The sequence below is a fragment of the Hippoglossus hippoglossus genome, chromosome 1, assembly GCF_009819705.1.
Source record: "Hippoglossus hippoglossus isolate fHipHip1 chromosome 1, fHipHip1.pri, whole genome shotgun sequence".
In the NCBI taxonomy this organism is placed as follows: Eukaryota; Metazoa; Chordata; class Actinopteri; order Pleuronectiformes; family Pleuronectidae; genus Hippoglossus; species Hippoglossus hippoglossus.
In genome coordinates, this window is record NC_047151.1 from 26333965 (window position 1) to 26355879 (window position 21915).

At 45.2% G+C, this 21915-nt stretch overlaps 1 protein-coding gene across 3 annotated transcripts in view; it reads right to left on the minus strand.

The window, feature by feature from the left end:
- Window positions 1–3235: 3235 nt before the first annotated feature.
- mgat3b (beta-1,4-mannosyl-glycoprotein 4-beta-N-acetylglucosaminyltransferase b) overlaps window positions 3236–21915 on the minus strand; it is a 46246-nt gene continuing 27566 nt past the window's right edge. Inside the window, exons 1-5 of one of the 3 annotated variants that reach the window (XM_034581412.1) lie at window positions 16307–16463; window positions 8055–8517; window positions 5359–6020; window positions 4021–4303; window positions 3236–3903 (exon numbers count right to left, since the gene is read on the minus strand). In XM_034581412.1, coding sequence (XP_034437303.1) covers window positions 3406–3903; window positions 4021–4303; window positions 5359–6020; window positions 8055–8516 — 1905 coding nt within the window. In that variant the 5' untranslated portion in view covers window position 8517; window positions 16307–16463 and the 3' untranslated portion in view covers window positions 3236–3405. Of the gene's footprint in view, window positions 3904–4020; window positions 4304–5358; window positions 6021–8054; window positions 8518–16306; window positions 16464–21915 lie in introns of those variants that run through there. The other 2 variants (XM_034581397.1, XM_034581404.1) reach the window with 2 other exon arrangements.

The following is a 21915-nucleotide window of genomic DNA, read 5'->3' on the forward strand; positions in this document are numbered from 1 at the left end:
TTTCATATGGAAGCGTGTAAATGAGAGGCTGCGTTCATGTTCCATCAGAGTGACGGACAAAGTGTGTGTGTCTGTGGCCCCGAATCAGAGGGAGGCAGACACATTTTGTTTGTCTGTTGTTAGTCAAATTGTATACTTTGGTCAGTTTGTGTTAACTACCCTGCGAGAGGAGCATTTAAGTGATTTAAAGCTGGGGTTGGTAATCCTGGAAAAGCAAGAGCAGCCTAAACTTAGAAAATAATGCGATCGATACAGCCCACCCCCCCCCCCCCTATCGTCTCTGTCGTCACAGCCATGCAAGCTAAACACATGAACAAGAACTGCCTGACAACTTTTCCGTGACTCGCTTGCCAACATCGTCTCTGCTTCAGCGGTAGGTCTGTTAGTGACGGACAGGTCTGCCAGCCAATCATTTCATTTGGTCCGAATGAAATGATGCCCGTGTTGCTGCTATTTTCTTTTTCTATTTCGATGGCTATCTGGACGTCAACAAACTGAATCGACTGTGACTCACTCTCCACAATCCTATTCTATCCAAGCTGCAGAAATGTCCCATCGCTCCCTTTGCTTGTCACTGCCTCTGCCTCTCCGTCAGTATCGCCGCCCCTCCTCCTCCCCAGCATCCAGCTGCAGGCTCCGACGGGAGGGCTAAAGATATTAGCTCATCACTCATCATTACATCTATGTAATCATATCTGGGGGAGTGATGAAGTTGGAGGCAAGACACCAAACACTATGTTCTGCTTTAAACACGAGTTGTCTGACTGAAAGAAGATTAAAAAGGTCTCAGGAATAACCAACGCAGCCTTTGATGCCAAACCATTTAAATAACTGCCTGAAATTACATCTCTAGAAGGTGCTCTTCAACCCTGGACTCAGACATTTGGTACAAAATCTAGTTTAGGAACAAAAAGCGGGATTCATTCCTCTATGTTGTCGTCTCATGTCAAATCCTATTTAAAGCTTGTTCCTCTGAGCCCCTCTGGGTTTGGATTGAAGTTTGGCTCCCAGCACCAACACCAGACCTCGAACAGCTGCCGCAGCAGACCATGCTGCCGCCCGGGCAAACCGAGCAGCCCTGATGCAACTGTCATCGGCCTGTTGGCTAATCTGATTTTCCTACAGCCCCGACGGACTGAGGGACACAAACACCGACGCCAGATTTGCCAAACATTTGTCTTCAGGTTTTTAAAATATTCCCAGTCGCAGCTTTATCAACTATTTCTCCTCTGAACTTGTTATTCCTCTCGTGGATCCGTTCACCTTGAAACGGTGTCTAATCTGAAGCCGAGGTATCTGTGAGGCCCAGACAGGCGTCCAGGAAGCAGACGGAGGATTTCAGTCAATCTGCAATTAAAAGAGAAATCGTTGTGTTTTGCTGTTTTCGATCAGAGCTCCATGTTTTAGCTTTTGCTGTGATTTCCTTGCCCTTGACAGGAATGTAACCTGGCTTCCCCACTGGCCCTCAGCCCACGTGACCCACGCTCACAGAGGGAAAGTATGCTAACCCCATCGTGGACAATTCAGGGTGGGGAGTCAGGCATCCGGCCACAGCGGCAGCCGTCTGCGACAGGGGGAAGACAAGCGGCAGGAGCGCTCATGCCTACACGTTCAGACGATATAGTGATCTGTGGGCAGAGGGAAGGCATTGCCATGGTAACGGCTGCCCTGTCCTATAGAGACAGGGCGAGAGAAATGAGGCAGAGCGGAGATAAATACACCCCTATTGTTGAAATGGGGAATTCTTGCGAGGAATTAAGTGGAAATAGATACACACCAAAAATGTGTGAGAGCCAATGCAAATGAGTGTGTGTGTGTTGTGTGTGTGTGTGTGTGTGTGTGTGTGTGTGTGTGTGTGTGTGTGTGTGTGTGTGTGTGTGTGTGTGTGTGTGTGAGCGAGGGAAGCCGTTTCTTGAGAGAAAGGGTATGAAACGGAGGATAAAGTACGCCTTGTTAATGAGGATTAAACGAAAACACACACAGAGGACAAACAAATGAACAAACAAAAAAGAAGACACCAGCACAAAAAAAGAGGGAGAGACGACAGGAGAGAGACAGAAAAAGCTCTGGAAGAGTCAGTTTCAGAGAGTGGGCGATTGGCAGCTGAGGAGGAAGGAATATTTAACTGGGGGACCTGTTCTCGGCATTGACCTCATCTGAACGCTGCAGCTCCTCGCCTGATGTGAACCCGCCCACTCATCTTAACAACACCCATCCCGTCTCCCTTTTTCACATGCTTCAGTTTCCAAGGAAACAAAGTCATCTCGGCTCCGAGATAGACAGCGAGACGAAACCGGAGGGAGATCATTCCCCAGCTCCTCTCGAATTGTTCTCATCGGACAAACTAACGCTGGAGTTTCATCCGTCTCGCACACGCCATCGACAGGGCCGTGATTTATTCAGAGCTATCTGGGAGCGCCGGGGGAGCGCACACATTCTGCACACTCAACCCTGCAACATCCCTCGTGCGTCAGCAGACGCTGTGGGAAGAGGGAACGTCGAGAGCGTTCTCTGCTTTTCATCACCACTCTCTTCCTCCCTCGTTATCATCCTTTCTTTCTTTCCCCCGACTGTTTCTCTCTCTCTCTCTCTCTCTCCCCCTTCACACCCCAAAACCTCACAATAATGATATAAAGACACACACACACTTTCTTACAAACACTCAAACAGGTCTAAGGTGCATGTGGATGTGTGAAAACATGAACGAGCTGAAACATCTCCACGCAGTCGTTCACTTGGCGATGGGGACTCCAGCAGGGTTCAAATGCGGTTTATAATTTTCTACAAGACAAACATAATATCTGAACGTGGTTGTGGAAGGAGGTCACCGAATATGACAGGAAGACATCTGAAGGCGGGGGGGGAGGGGTGAAAAGGGAACATCAGCCTGCTTCGTAAACTTTAGTAAACACAGACAGAAACACAAACCAGTCCTTCACCCGCTAAGTTTTTCCTCTCCACAGGTTTCAAACGCCTGCAAATAATCCCTTGTTTTTCTTCTCAGCGTCCGTCTCGCTCAGACGGCAGGCCCGTCCAATCAGATCGGGCGAAGAAAGGGAGGACAGGGGTGGGGGGGACGAAAAGAGAGATAGCTTGACCCCTCCCCCAAAAAGGGAGGAATGAGGAAATCTATGGTTTTGTTTATCCAGTGGTTGTATCCTCTATATGCTCTCATCGTAAATCCATGGTGGATGTGATTCAGTGTTCCCTTTTTTAACCCCCCCCAAAAAAAAGATTTTTTTTCGAGATTTCTAATCTCTGCAACATCAGTGCTGCCTGGTGGAGATACATTTAGTATCCCTCCAAGGAGAGATGTAGTTCATCAGTACCGTTCCGTCCAACTCAGTGCCGAGGCCCCACCTGGGCCCTACTAGTTATTTCACGTGGATTCACCCAGCTGACCTCCTAGCCCTCGCTCGGACTGGACACTTTGCTGTAAGGGTTCTCAAGGAGGTAGCGGTACCTGTCAAAGTGCTCCAGCATGTACTTGGGGGCGTACATGTGCTCTTTGGGGTCCACCGGAGGATATTCTTGCAGGGAGCCGTCGAACCAACCCCCCGTCCGGATCAGATCCTGGATGTAGCTGAGATCTCGCTTGTCCTCATAGTCACCCCACCGCGGGAAGTCTCCGTTCTGCGCTGACACCAGCTTGAAGTAGATACCCTCCGGCGTGAAGCACCAGGAGCAGTGCCACCCGGCGAAGTGGAAGGGGCTGCCCACCGACCACTGCACCAGGATGTGGCCTGTGTCGTTCTCGTACTTGCGAAATCCCGGCATGGTGTAGTATTCCCGGCGACGCAGTTTGATACCGTCACCGTCGTAGACGTCACTGAGCATCCCCACCGTGCAACCCGACACCACCTCTAAAGAGCCGAACTGCTTCCAGAAGAATCCATACAGTGACTGGATGTGGAGAGAGGAGAGGAAAACAGAGTTAGAAAAAGATGCCATTTGTTCCAGTCACAGTCACCACAGCAGGAGACATATTACAAAGACGCTGATATACAGTATTGCCGTTACCTTGCGCATGTGGATCGCAAAAGGTTCTGTCCAGCCATCGAATAGCTTGAGGAAAAGGAGGCCCTCGCGTGCTGGGATCTCATCTGCGTCATTGATGACAAAGACATCGTCCGGCCTGGCCCCCACCACCCGGGACATGCCGTTACGTGTCAGGAAGGTTCGCAAGTAGTCATCAACGATCCAGCCGTCCTGCCGACCGCCCTCTGGGAAGTGGTCGAGGAACACGTACAGGATCTTGTGACGCACGTAGTCGTACGTACCGTTGAGGAGGAGCCGCAGGAAACTGGGAAGATCACAGAGCCATTAGTTTGTGCATTGTTATGCAATGGATTTGCATATTTCAGCCTATTTACTCCAAGTCCATAAACACTCATTGTTGTGTCATTACAACTTTATGTGATGTGAGTTTGAGGAAAATGAATGGAGACGTTATGTGTATTGATATTGATTATAAGACCTAAACAGGTTTGAAATGTCAATTGACTAATTATTGCCAAAAAATATAGAGAGAAAAACATCCAAAATGTATCTGTATGAATTTTATTGATATACAGTGGAAAAGGGCTGAAATACAATATAAGGAACAACAGGCTTGTTTGACAAATGACGCCTTTCAGCTCAGAAACCCTGTGTCCATATGCAAAGTGACGGGAAGAACAACTCAATTAACTTGTTGATATGCATGACGAAAGACAACGTGTTCCCTGACAGTAGCTTCTTTCATGCAGTGTCACATCCTATGATTGAACACACCAATCTCTGCCCTCAGGCCGGCACACTGAGTCAATGGTGTCGCTCTTGTCATAATCAGCTGTAAAATTGCTCCCGAGGCGTTTCGTGTTATCGCCAAAGGAAGTTCATTGTCGTTGTTATTCAGCGCACTGACACCCGAGAGGCGTGAAGGTGGGCTGTAAACAAAATCTGTGAGCTGTAAACACAAACGTATCGGGAGGAGTCAAAATGTGATAAAAAAAAAAGTTGGGATTTTGCTTTAACCTGCTTTAACTTTGTGCTGATGAATATTTATGAAAACAGATGATACATAAATTTCTCAAGTTCAAGCTAGAGCCTCAAATGAATTCCTTATCTGTATTAAAACATAAGTAAGATGAGACCACCTTTGCCAACTCAAGCTTTGATAGTCATTGCACTACAAGTCTCTCCTCTTTAATCCAGTGTGAGATTTGCTGAGTCTGGATGTCATTTTACAACCAGACTCATCTGCTGACGGCCACAGAGCAGCTCAGCTGAGGATTACACCTCTTTCTGAAATACACCTTGAACTTCGGGGCAGAGCTCGTATAATTTCCACACATGCACCAGAAATGTGGGTCTTACCTCAGCGGCCGTCTCTCGCCATAGGCAGTAAAGTTGGATTCACATACGAGGAACAGATCAACGGCATGGGCGAGCTCGCGAAAGCGCACGTGCAGCAGGTCAAACTCGTGGTTAACATTGATAGCGTTGATCACCCTCCGCGGGGTCTCCCTGGGTGTCAGCCTCTCCTTGGTTGGCAGATTGGAGTGATACACCATGGTGGGAACCCCACAGTAAGGTCCGTGCCACCCCGGCCGACACACACACTTGACCAGCCGCTTCCCGTTGCCCCTGGCCCTCGTCTTGGCTTTAGGCGCTATGGAGGGCTGCTGCTGGACTTCCAGAGGTTTCCGTTGCCCAGCAGCCCCGGCCCGAGCCCCTTCCCCAGCTCCGTTGGCCACAGCCCCCCCTGATTTTCCCGAGTACTCCTTCGGTGTAGCCACCTCCGTCCCCTGCCTAAAGCAAAGAGCCCCGGCTTTGGTTCGGACAAAGTAAGGTGTTTTGTCATCTTTAAGCTGGTGTGTGTGTGTGTGGATGTCTCCCAAGTATTCTAAGGGTTCCGGCAATTGATCCCTGAGGGACACCACCCTGTGTTCTTTTCCAGCAAATGGGACATCAGGGAGGTCAGGCTCAGCAGGTTCAACTTGTAGGTTGGGGTTCTGCGGCCGCAAATGGTCCCTCTCCTGGAAGGAGACAGAGAGAGGAAACTGTTTAGGACACTTCAACTTAAAATGAATATCTACCATCAGAAAAGTACATTTCACACCGAGCAACAATTTGATATTTAGGGCTAGGAGGGCTAACCCTAACCCTAAGGATGAAGGTGGTGACAATTTTGAAAAGTCGCATTTCAGACAGTTACACAAAAGGTGCTCCTGTGTATTGGTCTCCCCCTCTGAATCACCTCTGTAAACACAGACTGATGTGTTCAATGCAAACGGTTGCAAAAGTCTGTAAATGTGTGAATAACACAGATTTATTCAAATACCGAACTTCGGCCAGCAGCCAAAAAGAATCCTGATTTGAAGTAACTGTGTAATTAAAGTGAGATGACGTGAAAGAGAATATCCCATCAAAAATGTATCATCGGGATGGACTCGTACTTACAGTCCATGAAATTAGAAACTTAAATCCACACTCTACCATCGAGACGCTAGTCAAACTTAAATTTTGCAGCAGCTCCTCCTGCAAAGAATTTATTAAATCACAGTCTGAACGAGTCTGTCTTCATAACTGGGTTATTACTCTCCCTACCGTGTGCGAGTGTGAATTAATGCAGGATGAACCTTATCATTGGACAGTAAACCACAAGGTTGTTTGTAGTATTGTAGTTTTCAAAGTGTTTGTCTCACTGTTGAGAATAAGCAGGTGAGAACGTAACCTTTGTCAGGTGCATCGAACAAGATCAAAGATAAGTGAACAAACAGGCTGCAGTTCATGTTGAGAAAATAAAAGTCACAGCACGGTGACACCTCATTATCACAACTTCAGTATGAAATTCACGGTGTCTTGACAAACAGGAATCTTTACTGGCTCCTACAGTAAATCACTACATGACAATGTGACCTCTGACAAGTGACTGGAGACTCGAGCAGTTCACTTTATTTTAAAGATGTGATGAGATAATACAAATGTGTATTAAGGCCAAAAGTAGCAGGGACAGATAAAAGAAGATATGGGATCAAAGCAATGCTCTATCCCCTGTCATTTTAAAAACAGGAGAAAATATATAAGGTATAAAAAACATTTTATTGTTTCTTTGCACCTTCACTCGTCTAAATCAAGTGTGGAATGTAAAGTTTTCACGACGAACAAAGATTCCTTAAATAAGACGACAGACAAGGTTACATATTATATTTCTGAAGGAGTATTTTGCAGGTGTCAGCGACAGAAAACATTAACAATCATAACGTGATCACAAACAACCAGTTGGCTTTATAAATGCTGCTTTTACAACTGAGATAATGTTTACACTGATCCACCAGTTTATTTATTCAGGATTTATTCAGGTCAAATGCAGTCTCACTTTCTTTCTTCTGCAAGCGTCACGGATTTTGCCTCCACTAAGTCTCAGTATCTTGACGTGAGCACGAAGCCGTCCCACTCACATTCAAGAGATGGAGATAAAAAACAATAAACTGTCCGCACTGCATAAACACTGACTTTTAACACGGAGCCTGACAGCAGTTTATGATAAATTATTATATTATTAATCCTCCAACTTGTGCTATTCTCCATACAGGTTTACAGGAAGAATTTATTTATTTTACTCGAGAATATTTTATATAATAAGATTTTATTCAGAAAGTGAAAGAAGCTGTATTTCATCTTGTGCTTCTATAAACTGTTCTGTTAATTAAGCACGCCTGACCAATCGCGAGTCAGTCTCAGCTGTCAATCATGGCGTTTGACTGCATTTTTACATCATCAAATAACTAATGAAAACCAAACTTATCAGAAACAAAAACTTGGACCAATATCAGTGTGTTAGAAACTACCAAAAATGACAAAATTAAATTTTATTCAACCTGTACTTTGACTTTCTATTTTGGTCTGTGTCCCATCTGCTAACATGGAGGAAGCCAGAAGACATGATCAAGCAGCTTTGGCTTCATTTTTGGGAATCTGTCATGTATTTATCTTTATATACAGTCAGTGGTTTTACACTACATTGTGCAGATCACTCTGTGGTTTGAAAGGTGACGGTGAAGTTTTACCTCATCGGGAGAATCTCCCCGCTGGTTCTCCTCTGGCTTCTCCCAGGGGTAAGGAGCTGCCGGCTCCTCCCTCAGCCTCATCTCCAGCCCTGCGCTGCTAATAATCCCAGCACCTCCGACCATGAGTCCACCAATCCCCAGACCCTTCCCTCCTCCTTCCCCGCCTCCTCCTCCTCCTCCTCCCGCAGCACCCGACGCGCCTCTGGCTTTGGCGTCCGACTGACGGATAACTGGTAAGGGTGGGGCCTCTTCGGGGGAGGCGGGGCTGATCGGGGTGGAGGCCACGCCCTTCTCCCTCCAGAAGAAGCCGGAGACCATGATGAAGGACTTGATGTTGGGGTACGGGGCGGAGAGCTCGCGCAGCAGGGAGACATAGTGGAGGGCCTTGTAGTAGTGTAGGAAGGAGATGACGCACAGGCCCACTGTGCAGAGCAAGAACACCCTGTGCCGCCGCATTTTCATCCTGCGAAAAGAGAAAGGAGGGGGCGGGAGGTGACGGAGAGAAATGAAAAACATGAATCTGACTAATAAGATTAAAAAAAACAATTTCCGTTTTCGGAGCAATCTCTTCATTCCCAACTGCACCGTTTATAGCTGTGGGTAAACCGTAATTAACTTCATAAGACAGTGGCCTCTGGGATAGTTTAGGGTATTAATAATTAAAAACAAATAAATCAATCACCACTTTTGGGATTTGATAAGAGCAGCAGTCCGGAGAACAGAAGGAAGCTACGGAACATGAACCTTCAGTGATTTTCTCCTCAGTTGCTTGTTTTCTTTGCTAATTACCAGAAATACTTGTTAAAAGTTAAAGAGAAGTGAAAACTGTGAAGAAATAAAGAACCTCAGGGAAACAGGCTCTTTGTTCAAAGATAAGGAAATTAAAAACGTGATTTTATTACCAGTTGTTTGACGAGAGACTATTTTTCCACTGTTGGTTTTAAAATTGAGATGGAACCACTGTAAGTCTGAAGAAATAGTGCCTCTGTATGTTCCACCTATAGAACAGTAGCTGCTCAGCACCAATCAGCACTCAGTTTGTGGCCAGTTGGTTAACATTGTTAACAGTTAAAGAGCCGGTAGATGGTGGAGACCAAACCAGAGCTGAAATAAGAGTAATATTCATAAGTTGGCTGAAAACATGACTCAAAGTAAAAGCTCATCTTTGCTTCAAGTTAGCGTTATGTGGAAATAAGTGTTAATAAACTAATCTGTCTGCCATGTTGACTTTACAGAGGGGGATAGTATGTCAAAGTAAGGTTTACATTTTGTTGCATCTCTCCTAAATCGCCATGAATCAGTGATAATCAAGTGTTAAACCACAAAACCAGAAGTAACCATATTTTGAAGGGCGGGGGGTGGAGCCTGACTGAGATCTTGAGGTCACTACACGCCCACTTACACTTGTAACCTGCATCCAATGGACTGTCTTAGATTGAGATGAGAAAATGTCGTACAATGCACTCGGTATTAAGGAATGATCGTGGTGTTCAAAAATATAACATGACTCAGACTAATTACACATAATCCTAATCTGGTCCTGTTTGCACAAGAACTGTCTGATCCAATTCATCTTCTTTTTCTCGAAGATAAAGAGCAGATTGAACTAAATTTTTGCTCCCTAATCCATCTTCAAAAATGTTGGACATCTGAACACATTGAGCAAAGAAACGTGCAGGAGAATAAAAACAAAAGCATGAGGTAAGTAGAGAGAGAAGGAGCCAGTGCTGCCAGTGAGCTCCCAGCGACGCTTGTTCAGCACAGACACTTGTTCAGCACAGACACTTGTTCAGCACAGACAGCCCAACGACAGCGTGTCCATGACAGAGTATTAAACAAGAGGGGAGAGGATTGTGAAGAGGTGTGGGGGGGGGTCAAGAAGAAGACAGGGAGGAAGAAGAGGACAAGGGGGAGACGAAGGAGAAGAATGAGTGAGGCGGAGGAAGGAGAGCGAGAGTCCACTGTGGAGATGATTTCATGCTCATCTTTAACAGGTTGTTTTGAAACTCGTGTTGAAACTCGTGTTAACATCCTGACATATCAAAGAGTAGTTTACAAATCAATTCTGAAGACGACGAAGCTACTGCCAAGTTTACACTGCACAACCTTCTAGGTGGTTGGATTCGCTGTGAAGTTTACATAAGACGACTCAGGAATCTTACAGGGGGTCAAACATCATATGTTTCACCAGCAGAAGCCCCTGGTACCTCTATCTGATAGTCAGTGAAAAGAGAGGCAGGAGAGGCAGGATTCGAACCCTGACTGCTGGGACCAGGTCTTCGCGGCTTAAGTGACGTAAACAAAACAAACAGAAACTCAATTTTGACAGATGTCAAACCGTCAAACGTAATAACATTGTCATCAGAGGTTCTTGGACTTTGCCGTTAAAGGTTTAGGAGGCTCGGTTTGAAATCCATCACTGCGACACTCTGCTTCATCAACCCCAGAGTAAAGTGCCCCCCCCCCCCCGAGATCTCATTTTAGAAAAAAGAAAACTGATGATTGAAAAAGTCGCAGGATTAAAAAAAGGAAGATAGAAGCAATTCATGATGAGGTGGTGGAGGAGTTTTCCGGCCTCACTCAACCTAATCCTCACTCACACAGGCCCTAACGCTGCAGTTAGGGCAGAAGTATATATGGATACGATGCATTATGCAGTGATACTTCATCTCCCTGCTGAGATGCTGCTGAACACAATCATACATGGAGGAGGGGAGGAGAGGTCAGAGGAAAAAATGAGGTGGAAGCTGCAGCTCCCGCTGTCACATCCGCTCTGCAGCTCTCAGCTCACTGATCTGTCATCTCTAACTCCGCTTCATGTTCACTCCTTCACTCCTTCACTCCTCTTCTCACACAGCGCGGAACGAAGGACAGGGAGGAGGAAACGAGGGCCGAGTGAAAGACTCTCTCTCTCTGTCCTAATACACAGAGGGATGGAAAGAAAATGAGAGAGTAGAAGAAGAAGAGTTTTCCTTTCTTCTTCTTCTTCTTCTTCTTCTTCTTCTTCGGAGGAGGAGGAGCATCGGAGGGGAGATGATAGAAACCCCAATCAGGCGATGTTAACTTAAAAATAAACTGTGGATTCTATCTCTCATCTAGTGGCTTATGCCGATATTGGGCAATAAAACATGTCCAAACACTATATCAGCTGTTATATGTGGTCATGACAGCTGAGACTGACTCACTACTGGTGGTGTGTGTCAACAGGAAGTTGAAACAGCGGCTCCACCCCTGATACCAGTGACCTTGCATTTGGAATATTTAAGCTTCATTTCTGGAAAGTGGGAGGAAGTGGAAGTGTTGAATTTTATTAACAGTCTATGATTAAAGACATAAAGTTCTGAGAGGACGATCCACGACCACAGAGAGAGAGAGAGAGAGAGAGAGAGAGAGAGAGAGAGAGAGAGAGAGAGAGAGAGAGAGGAGGGTTCACCCACTGAACGGTTGATACCTTCTGAGCAGAAACACTGACTGGTAACCTGACTGACAGAGGTCAAAGGTCGTCCATTATTGTGCCCCCTACAAATTGGGAGATTTGAAAGAGACAAAGAATCATTGAATGCAGCAGAGGCCCAGAAACTTTAAGTCCTCTCGTAAAGAAAATCCTGTGTTTCCCATAATGAAACTCAAAGGGACCTTTTGTTTGAGGGTTTGTTCTGGTAAACATCGACTCATTTACAACCTGTGGCCCCTTTTTAACGAAGTCTTTCTGTTGTTTGAGGCCGAGCTGACGACACTGTGACATAATCAGGGTGAGGCAGAATGTACAAAGCCCCTCTGGAGCCGCAGAAGACATTTATACCACTGTTTTTACAGGCTGCTTTTACAGGCTGTTCACTGGGCAGCAGCAAAAACCCAATGAATGTCCAAACAGAAACTTCTGTCCACAGTCAGATTCCCAAGAAGCAGAATATGAGTTTGTAGAATGAATCTGCAGCTCATCAAACGTATGGCTGGTGTTAATAAAAAGCAGTAGAAGAAGAAGAAGACAGAGAGGACGGAGACGGAGACAACGGCGATAGCGAAGAAGACGGCGACTCCTCTCATCTCTTCTCCTCCTCTTCTTCTCCCTAGGCCGGTGTCCATTCCGTCAGTACATGCCCCGCAAGCCGGCGAAATACGGGATCAAGTCGTGGGTGGCCTGTGATGCGAAATCAAGCTACGCTTGGAAGATGCAAGTGTACACCGGAAAGCCGAGCGGCGGACGCCCAGAACGGAACCAGGGGTTGCAGGTAGTGCTCGATGTAACGGAGGGACTGCACGGTCGTAACGTCACGTGTGCGTCCTAATATGGGGTGGGCTATGTGAGGGGGCCAACAGCCGGGGGAAGCAGGGACAACACAAGGGTTAATTAGCCAATTAAGGACTTCCTTCTAACGATGCATATGCCCCATGGCTGCCATGCCTGGCTTTGCACGTCCACAAGATACAACGCGCTCATGGACGATAAAGGCTGTGTAGGTGCCGTGTGTGACCTCCAGTGTCGCCATGCTTTTTATTTACATATAAGTAGTCGTTCTGAACCTGTCTGTCTTGAACAGGTTTTCTCAGCCTGTGGTGATGCTGGTTGCATTTGTCTCTCTGATACAGTAGAAGGGACCTGCAGTAGTTAGTAAAGTAAAGACCTCCGCTCCGTCAGCGACTCTGACTCAGACATCTCACTTCACATCTCCTCAAGTTTTTCAGTTAGAAAAATCTGTTTTCTGCCTCTGGGTCCAAACGCAACTTTTCTTGATAATGAAGTCACAGAAGTGTTGTACACCCAGCAGAGCCCGGCCTCGACCTTTCCTCTTCCTATCTTCATTTTCATCTAAATTCACATTCCTCTCTGCTGTAAAAAAACCCCCCAAAAAAACACTTTGAGACAAATCTGTGAAGTAAAAAAACTCTTTAAAATGTGGCCAGACACGGGGGAGGGCAACACCCACCTCTCTGGTGACGGGCCAGCCAATCAAACCCGGGCATGTGTTCAGCACTGGAATGCATTGAATTATGGGAGGAGGACGTTTTCTGAAATCTGCTTTTTGTGTGTTTTTGATTCAGGCCGACTTGAGTTCCTGTGTTTATACAAGCGAAAGCTTTTATTTGTGCGCCGTCTGATGTCAGAGGAGGTGGAGAGCGCAGGGGACGGCAGCCCCCCCCCTGACGGCACAGTTTATTTATCTTATCAAACTGGTGTTACGTGTAGATTTCACTCCTCCAAAATATCACTCTCTCTCTGTCGCTCTATACCCACTAACTTTGTCTCTGTGGGAAATTTTTGAAGTTTATTGGTGCCCCCCCGGGGAGTTTAGAGAAGCCCCGGCCAACGGTGGACAAACACAGTCCAAACATTTGGTTTGGAGACGCTGAGGCCGATTCCAAGTGATAAACAACTGCAGAGAGGGAGGCAGACTCCACGCCAGGGGTTCTCCCACCTAACTGCTATTAATTTCATCTGTGTGTGTGTGTGTGTGTGTGTGTGTGTGTGTGTGTGTGTGTGCGCGCACTGCCACTGCTGACCTATTGAACCAGTTTTACATCGAACACTGAGACTTGTCTAAGAATTTAAGAATTTGGGGCTGACAGAGGGAAGATGGATGTGGGGGCGTCTGTCTATTGTCATGGCAACGGTTGGAGGTCACGCCACAGTATCACTGCTCGAAATAAATGTTTTTGCTTTTTTAAACAATTAAAATACATTTTAATACGTACATGCATATAGTATATGTTCTTAGACTCTGGTGCTTTATCAGCATGTTGTTGTCAACCGTGTTTCACCGCTTTAAAGTAATCAAAAGTGGGATTTGAGGTAGGACTGCATAGAGGGAACCTGGTTAACTGAAAGCGAATGTGCGGTGAACAGTCGACTCTTGCAACAGGAAACCTTTGGTTGTGTGTGGGTGTGATTTCTGGTTGGATATCAGTTTGGACTGAAACGAGAGGTCGGAGGGGCCGAGTGCTCCTGCACGGCTGCATCTGTCAAACCTTCAAAACCTAAAAACAGTTCAATTTAACCAAAGAGCTGCTGGGAAAACACATTCTGATGTCGTGTGTTTGGGCAAAATCTGTAAAAACAGGAAAACAAATGTAAATCTAATCAACACACGAGTTTAGTGTTCACTAGAGTACAGATGTACACACAGAGAGATCTGAAGTATATTAAATGTATAACTGTAACTGTATAAATATGAGTTACATACCAATAAAGTGAGGTCAGAGGGTATAGCTAGCCTGATTATTACTGTCTACGATTTCATGTGACCGAATGTAAAATGAGATACATCCCTCACAGAAAGTCAACTGCCAACTTGTTCCCACAGAGGAGATATTGAGTGAGCCACTCTACCCACACCTTGACACACACAAACACAAACACACACACACACACACAAACACACAAACACACACACACACACACACACAACCAGTACAGATTTTACCAGTAACACAGGTAAAAACATGTCAGTACTCAAACAGAGGCGAGGTTCAATATTTGCCAGTTGACGGAAAAAGTGCACAAACCCTATCATTCAGCAGATACATTAAAATTTGCACGCACAAACATGGGCGGACACACTGCAGCACACACAATCGCACACTTAGTGGTTTGTGGCCGGATTTGTTTTGCCATATCAGCGAAAACAGTTTCATAGGTGGAATAATAAATGATGCACTGCCTCTCCACAGTGCTTAAAGGGCCTTTATTTCATAAGGACTTTAAGGCAGTACAGCTTTGCACCGTGTGTGTGTTTGTGTGTGTGTGTGTGTGTGTGTGTGTGTGTGTGTGTGTGTGTGATGATGCTCTGAGAAAGGCGAGCCACCTCATCTAAATCCCCTTTTCTACTCTTTCATCGCACAGAAAAACTCAGACACATCTTTTCACACGGGATCAGCCTTCGCTATCGTCTCATCTGGACTACAAAGCGTCTCTCGGCTCTTTCGCCGACGCCACCTTCAGTCTCCGACCAGCCTGTTGATCTCACCTAACAAGCACCCGGAGGGGATATCCAAACAAAACAAAGTGCTCGGGGTGCAGCAGTTACCGAGGCCGACTTCCAACCACAAGATCAAAAGCTGCGGCCCAATCAAAATGTCCGCTGGTTACGGCTCCAAACTTGTGGAGAAAAAGAGAAACTCTTAATTGCAAATTGTGCGAGAGAGAAACTGAAATCTGAAAACTTTAAATCAGCCACAAACTCCGAAACTGAGTCATTTCACCTCCCTCGACTGTCTTTACCAACGAAGCCTTTGTTTGTGAGCAACAGAGCAAGACATGAATCAGCGCTAAAACACAGGACGGTGGAAATCCAGAGAAATAATTAAAATCTATAGTCCATGGTTGAGTATTAGGGCCACGTAAAGGGGAAAAACACAATCAGACATTTCCAGAATGAGGTCATAATATAACAAGAACAAAAAGAAAAGGCATAATGTCGTTTTGTTGCTTCCATTCTTTTTATTGTTTGTTCTATGTTGTCATCGTTTTATTGTTCCTATTGTTTTCATTTGTATTTACTGCTTTTTAAGTCTGTTAAGTGTGTTTCTTTCTCCAAATGTCATGACTTTATATATATTTGATATATTTTCACTATGGCCCTAATACGCTGCTGCGATGGTGTTACTGAGTCAAAAAACAATAAAATGCCAAGTATTAACATGATGATAACATTATCATGACTCGTGAGTCAACATGGAGACAAAGGGAGAGAATACAGTCCCACCCACAGCCTGTAATCTAATACCCCCCCACACGAAGGTCAGACACAGAGCAGCAGGCTGTGTAATCAAAACCCAACAGGAGCTTATACACAGAGAGGGGGCGATGCCACAGTTCAACACTCTTCAATCGAGTGTCATACAATGTCTCTTTCACATGATCTCACACAAATATATTATTTTAAAATATAAATAGAGCTATAAAACAAGCGAAAACATGCAGAGAAGCTTCTAATTTGGCAGTTGCTCTAAAATTAATACTTTTCTTTGTGGTCAAACTTTTGTTTTATTAATGTGTAAGTAAGTCATTAATATGAGGACATGTGTCTCTTTATTTTTAAGGTAAAATAACGATTCTGTTTTTGGATTAAACTTGAATCAAAATAATCTGAAACTGCAGCCACCAACATTTCATTAAAACGGGCTGAAACCTTAAAAATCTGAATTATCTTGAAGGGTTTTCTTCAAAATGCATTTCAAGAGTTGGGTAACTCCTGATCTTATTAAAAGTCCCCGGCGTGAAACTGAAAGTTAATGAATATGAAAAAAAATACCTTACTCATTGAACATCAGGCTGCAACTTCTTCTCAAGATGGACGAGTTTCGGGAATTAAATGCTTCTGCCGTAGAGTTTTATTAGGTCTGATTCTACCACTGCCAGAGCTGGAGAGTGAATCTAAATCCCCCCTCTGCCTCCGTTCCTTAGCAAACAGACTCATTTCACTGGAGGATTGTGACATGAGACGGATCAGTAAACAGCACTTCACCATCAACTCTCTCTGACTTCACTGCACTTCCTCATTCTCAGCTGCTTTCTATTTCCTTAAATACAACTGTACGCTGACACTTCGCTGGAACGCACCTGTTTATTAACTGTTTACTTCCACCTTTGCTCTTTTTGCTATCGGAACCTTGACGTTGGTTTGATTCTCAGCAGGATTAAACAAACACGGAACAGATTTCTACAAAACTGGGTGATGAACGTGGGCCAAACTATTTTTGTTTAGAAAATTGCAGGATAGGGTTCTTTTTTTGTATCTGGCATTTCAACCAATTACGATTCAAGATTCCCAGTATTGTCCTAACTTAAGTGCACAGTAGAACAAAGTGACTTTGCATCCTGCTCCTTCGCACTTAAAAAAGCCATCTAACCTACAAAATAAAGAAATGAATAGATAAATATGGTACAAGCAAGCACATATTGAATAAATAAATACATATAACAGAAAAGGTGTCTTGTATTGTATTATCTTTTTAAAGATTATCATAATAATGCACGGATCAGACGTATTTAGAGGGCTGATATCTATGAGTGTGTGCAATTTGGGACCAGCTCCACTGGATATGGCATCGAGTCTTGGCTGCCCATTCATGCAAGTTAAAGGTGGTCAGCCGGTGCATACGATGGAAAGGTTCTTTTGGACTCGTGTGCCCATAACGCACGAGTATGAGAGCGGTGTTCAGAGTCCACTAGGCCGACCGCCATGCTTGATCGGTGGCTTTTGAGCAATATTGGAGCCACGGTATTGGCTCAAATCAGGGAAAGCTGTTTTTCAATATAGGCGATGCTCTGAGCTGCTGCTTTTGGACGGATGCCACATAACCTTTCTGGGTCTGAGTGCATCATATGTCGGGAAGCTCACACTCTGGCTACAGCACCAACGAGAGGCTTGATGGCTGCTGTTTGTGTTGTTGCGATTGATTTGCGGGATAAAAGCATCCAGAAAGTATCACACTCAAAACGGGATTTTTAGAACGCGTTGACACCTTTAGTGTTTTATTATGAAGCTGTGACTAGCTCCTGTGGGCGTGTTTAACACAGGAAAGGAAATCAAAATGTGGCAGCTCATTCAAGCCATCGATTTAAATACAGGTTTGCTGCTCGTTTCGTGCATTAGTGTCTTTCTGTTGATGCACTTGGCTTTTAAATCATATTTCTCCGGCTTTATCTGTTTGAATTGTTATGAGTTGTTTTTAAATGTGCATGATGCTTTTGGATTAATGCCACAAAACCTTTATTGGCTTTAAATTTTCCTTTGGGGACATTTAGGTGCATTTGCTGCATCGTGGGAAAAGACATAAAAAGACAAAAAGGTTTTTTTGTTTTTTGTACTCTTCAGCAAACTTGATGTTGTTGCTTTTAAAGGTGACTGCTGATATTCAGGTTTATAATTTGTATTAGTGTTATTACTTAGTAAGGTTTACATGCTCTAATGTCCAGAAAACACGTCCCTCTCCTCGAACTGTCCATTGCTGCAGCTCCTCGTTTCAGCCTCTGACTGAAACACTTGGTTTTACCTCCTGTCTCTTTAAGGCCCCCCCCCCCCCCCCCCCCTCCTGCTAAAGCCCAGACAGCTCTGATTGGCCGGCTGCCCCACTCGGTTGTAATTGGTCAACCACTTCAGCTCCAGCTCTCACTTTACCTGGCTTTGTTATGGAGCATGCCAGGTGAGCCGCTAAACGGGAAGTACGCAAATGTCAGTGACATAAATAACCCACTAGGGGAAGGACAAAGGATTAAAGCTTCTACATTCGGACACTTCCTCTCTCAGTTCCACACAAACAGCAGCTCTTCCCAGACTCCTCTCCTCTGCTAGAATATCAGAATGCAGCACTTCCTCTCGTGTCTCTTTTGTGCCACAATCCGGGAATTCAGCTCTTCTTCTCTGGGCTCACGGGTCACTGCTTTGGTGAGTCAGATGTCAGCAGAAAGCCAGTGTGCTAAGTGGGTTTCAATAATGCAGACCCGGTGGGGGCCCCAGCAAGAGTGTATGTGTGCCTGTGTGAAACTGTATGTTAGGATGGAACCAGGGTTCGGGTGTACACGAACACTGGGAGGTGGGAAGCTGGAGCTGCAGTGAGAGCGTGTGCATGTCTCTGAGAGGCTCGGAGCGTGTGAGGAATATTGTTTGGGTGTAGAAGTCGTGATTTGTGTGTGTGTGTGTGTTTATGTCTGTGTGTGAGGGAGCACGGATTGAGGTGGGAGGATGGGAAAAAGCCGGAGGAGTGCTTCCATTCGTCGGACCTGATCTATAATTCAGCTCTGTAGTGGCGGGTGAGGTCTTTCTCTCGTTCCCCCTGTTCGCTCTCTGCACTGACGGAGGAGACAAGTGTTCCACGGTACATTTCACTGTCTCTCTGCATCCATCCATCCCAATCCACTGCTCCCTCTCCGGAGGCAGAGCGTCTGTGAGCAGCAGCTCCGTGAAATCCACTGGATGAAGATGTGAACCAGTTTAAATGAGTAACAGAGTTTAAAACCAGGTTAAATGCATTAATGTTGCTTCACTTCTATTAAAATAAATATTACAAATTCCACTTTACGATTTTGTATCTATGCTATCTTTCTTTACTCTTCTGCGAGATGTCTAATGTTAGATAGCGATGGAAAACAACTTGTGCAAACTAAATTCTTTGGTAGTGCCATGCGTGGCTTGTAAAGACAACTGCTCCTCCCTTGTATCAAACTTGGCAGTGACCTCTCAAACAAAACATGACTAGTCGTTTGGTATTTGTCATGTTTGTTGTTTTATCTCAGCTCAGAGAGACAACCTAGAAATGTCTGGCAATGTCCTTCAGTGTTTTTTCAACATCTTGTATCCGGTCTCTGATCTGCTCCGGGACAAACTGACATTTTGGGACAATTTGACTCTTCAGTTCTTCCAAAGCAACAACAAGGCTCCTTCAGATTCAGGCAGGAAGAGAGATAACCGACAAACTTGACTAGTTCATTGTTCTATTCTTTGAAGAGCACTGGTATTGGAATCAGTATCAGGAAGGGAAAATGATATCAGATATCAGCGTCTCTAGCCAAGACACAATGACTTTTAGGAATCAAGTTCAACCAACACAGAATCCTACATTATTATGGAACATCTCTAAAACCATGTCCAGTCACTTGAGACTTGACAAAGCTCCTCCAGAGAAACACAATACTTCATACAAGTGTTTTTAGGCTGAGTAAGAAACTCTCATGACTAATAAACTGCGTATTAAGCTAGAACCAAAGTTTAGGTGCAAATCAATCGAATTCTCATCAAATAAATATTAAGGAGTATGAACAGTTGACTTTAATTGTTCACTGAAGTACAACCAGTATTGTGTGTAGAAGTATTGGTGTTTTGATTTTATACACTTGTATATTTCTGTTTGTAAAAGCGGCCTGAGGGACTTGAAAGTCTTGCTCAGCTCAACTCTATCTTTTCCTCTGTGGAGGCTGATTCAGCTGTTTTCTCCATTCACTTCCTTCCTTCCTTCCTTCCTTCCTTCCTTTCATTCCTACTTTCTCCAGCTGAAACCTTCTGACACCAGCAGTTCACACGAGGACATGTTCGGATCCTGATCCTGTCTGCGCGGCATCATTTCCTCTCTGTCTCTAACTTTCTTTCTCTCCGCTTCCATTTAAACGTGTTTCTGTAGATTATTTCACAACGTGGGCCCGAGACACCGACCAATGCAACGACCTTAACTTCTAATAATTGAAACCTTTAACTTTAACGACACTGAACTTTTTATGGCATCAAATAACTTATTCAAACCAAACTCATCAGAAACATGGACTTCAGTTCAACTTTGACTTTTTAGTTTACTCTTTGTCCCATCCACTAACATGGAGGAGGCTGGATTTATGACCAATACAGCAGCCAGCCACTAAGGGGTGACTGTGACACATTGGCTTCACTTTTGGGGAGCTGTCCTTTCGTCCATCTTTATTTAGTCCACCATACAATGAACTTCCCATAGTTTCATCATCATCTACACTTTCCAGACTGTTTCCTTTGTTTCCTCTGTCTTAAAACATTAACCCTAACAATGATAATCGCTGCAGGCCCCTGACCTATGTTCAGCTGCGACACTCTCCCATCCATGTTGACTGAAAACCAAATTAAAATGAAGTCAATTATACGCGAGGGGCCTTCGGGGAAAACTCCACTACAAAGCCCTTAACGTCGATCTTCTTAATTTCCTACAATTGGCACCGTCGTTCATCACCGTGCTGCTCTCCGCTAATGACCACAGCTCTCTTTAAAAAAACAAAACAATTATCGCTGCAGTGATTCACTTCTTTAGTCGTTTGCAGCATCCGTCCTCCTCTTCTGTTTGCCACGCCCACTCGCTTCTACTCTATCGGAGGCTAAAAGGCCAGTGGCTGCGTGTTAGCTCGTTGCCGCTCTGCCGTGTGATTGTGAGGCGGACTGCGCTGACTCACGCTTGTGTTTACCATTAGTGGTAATGACAGGGCTCCGCGCATCATTCTGACAGTAAACAAAGACGCAGTGTCCTCCCCAGGTGTGTCATTATTTTCTAGACAGGATGAAAACACAAATTCTCTCTCCGTTCTTCTCCTCCTCTCTGTCCTCCCTCTCTTCTTCTCGGACGCCTGCAGAATTGTTTGCTGCGAGGTGCACCTCCTCTACTCGCACCTGAAGTACTGAAGTCATTAGATGTTGTGTGTGTGAGAGTCGGAGGAGTGACGGGGGTCTCTGCAGTGGATCTGTGGGGGTATGTGCTTCAGTATCGAACGTACAGGCCTCGCTGCGTCTATATGTGTGTGTGGAAGAAACAGCAGCAGGTTTACTGCTGATTCTCTCTATCTATTTGTTTATCCATGTGAGCACACACCGCGGCTCCAGCCAGCCTTCGTGCAAAGCCCACCTGCTCACACTCGCCGCATCCACTCATCTATGTTTGCTGCACCCTTCAATCCACTGCCTCCTCTCAAGGTAAAAGCAGCAAGCGTTGCATTTCACAAAATCAGCCGGCGGGCTAACGATCTGGTCGACCAGCAAGGTCAGGCCACGAGTCGACTCCACGCCGTCGACACTCCACGTCACAAAAGGTCACTTGTAAATTGAGCAACACACAGAACACAGATATACACAGGGTTGTATAAGGCAAACACGTGAAAAACACTGAGGGATTCGCTGATGCACTCCTACTGTCTGTGTGGCTGCCATTTTTATTACGGAAACTGGAGGATGGAAGCCATTAGAAAGGTTCCATTTTGGCTCTGGTTGAGCCGTATGGTCTTTGCATTAGTCTTCGCTCCTGGCAGGAATTGCTGAACGTGTAGAATCCGGCCTGATGGACCCAGAGAATGGCGCCATTGTGTCCAGAATTGTTGCTGTGTTATGCATAACAGGATATTCAAGGCTGAGACGTG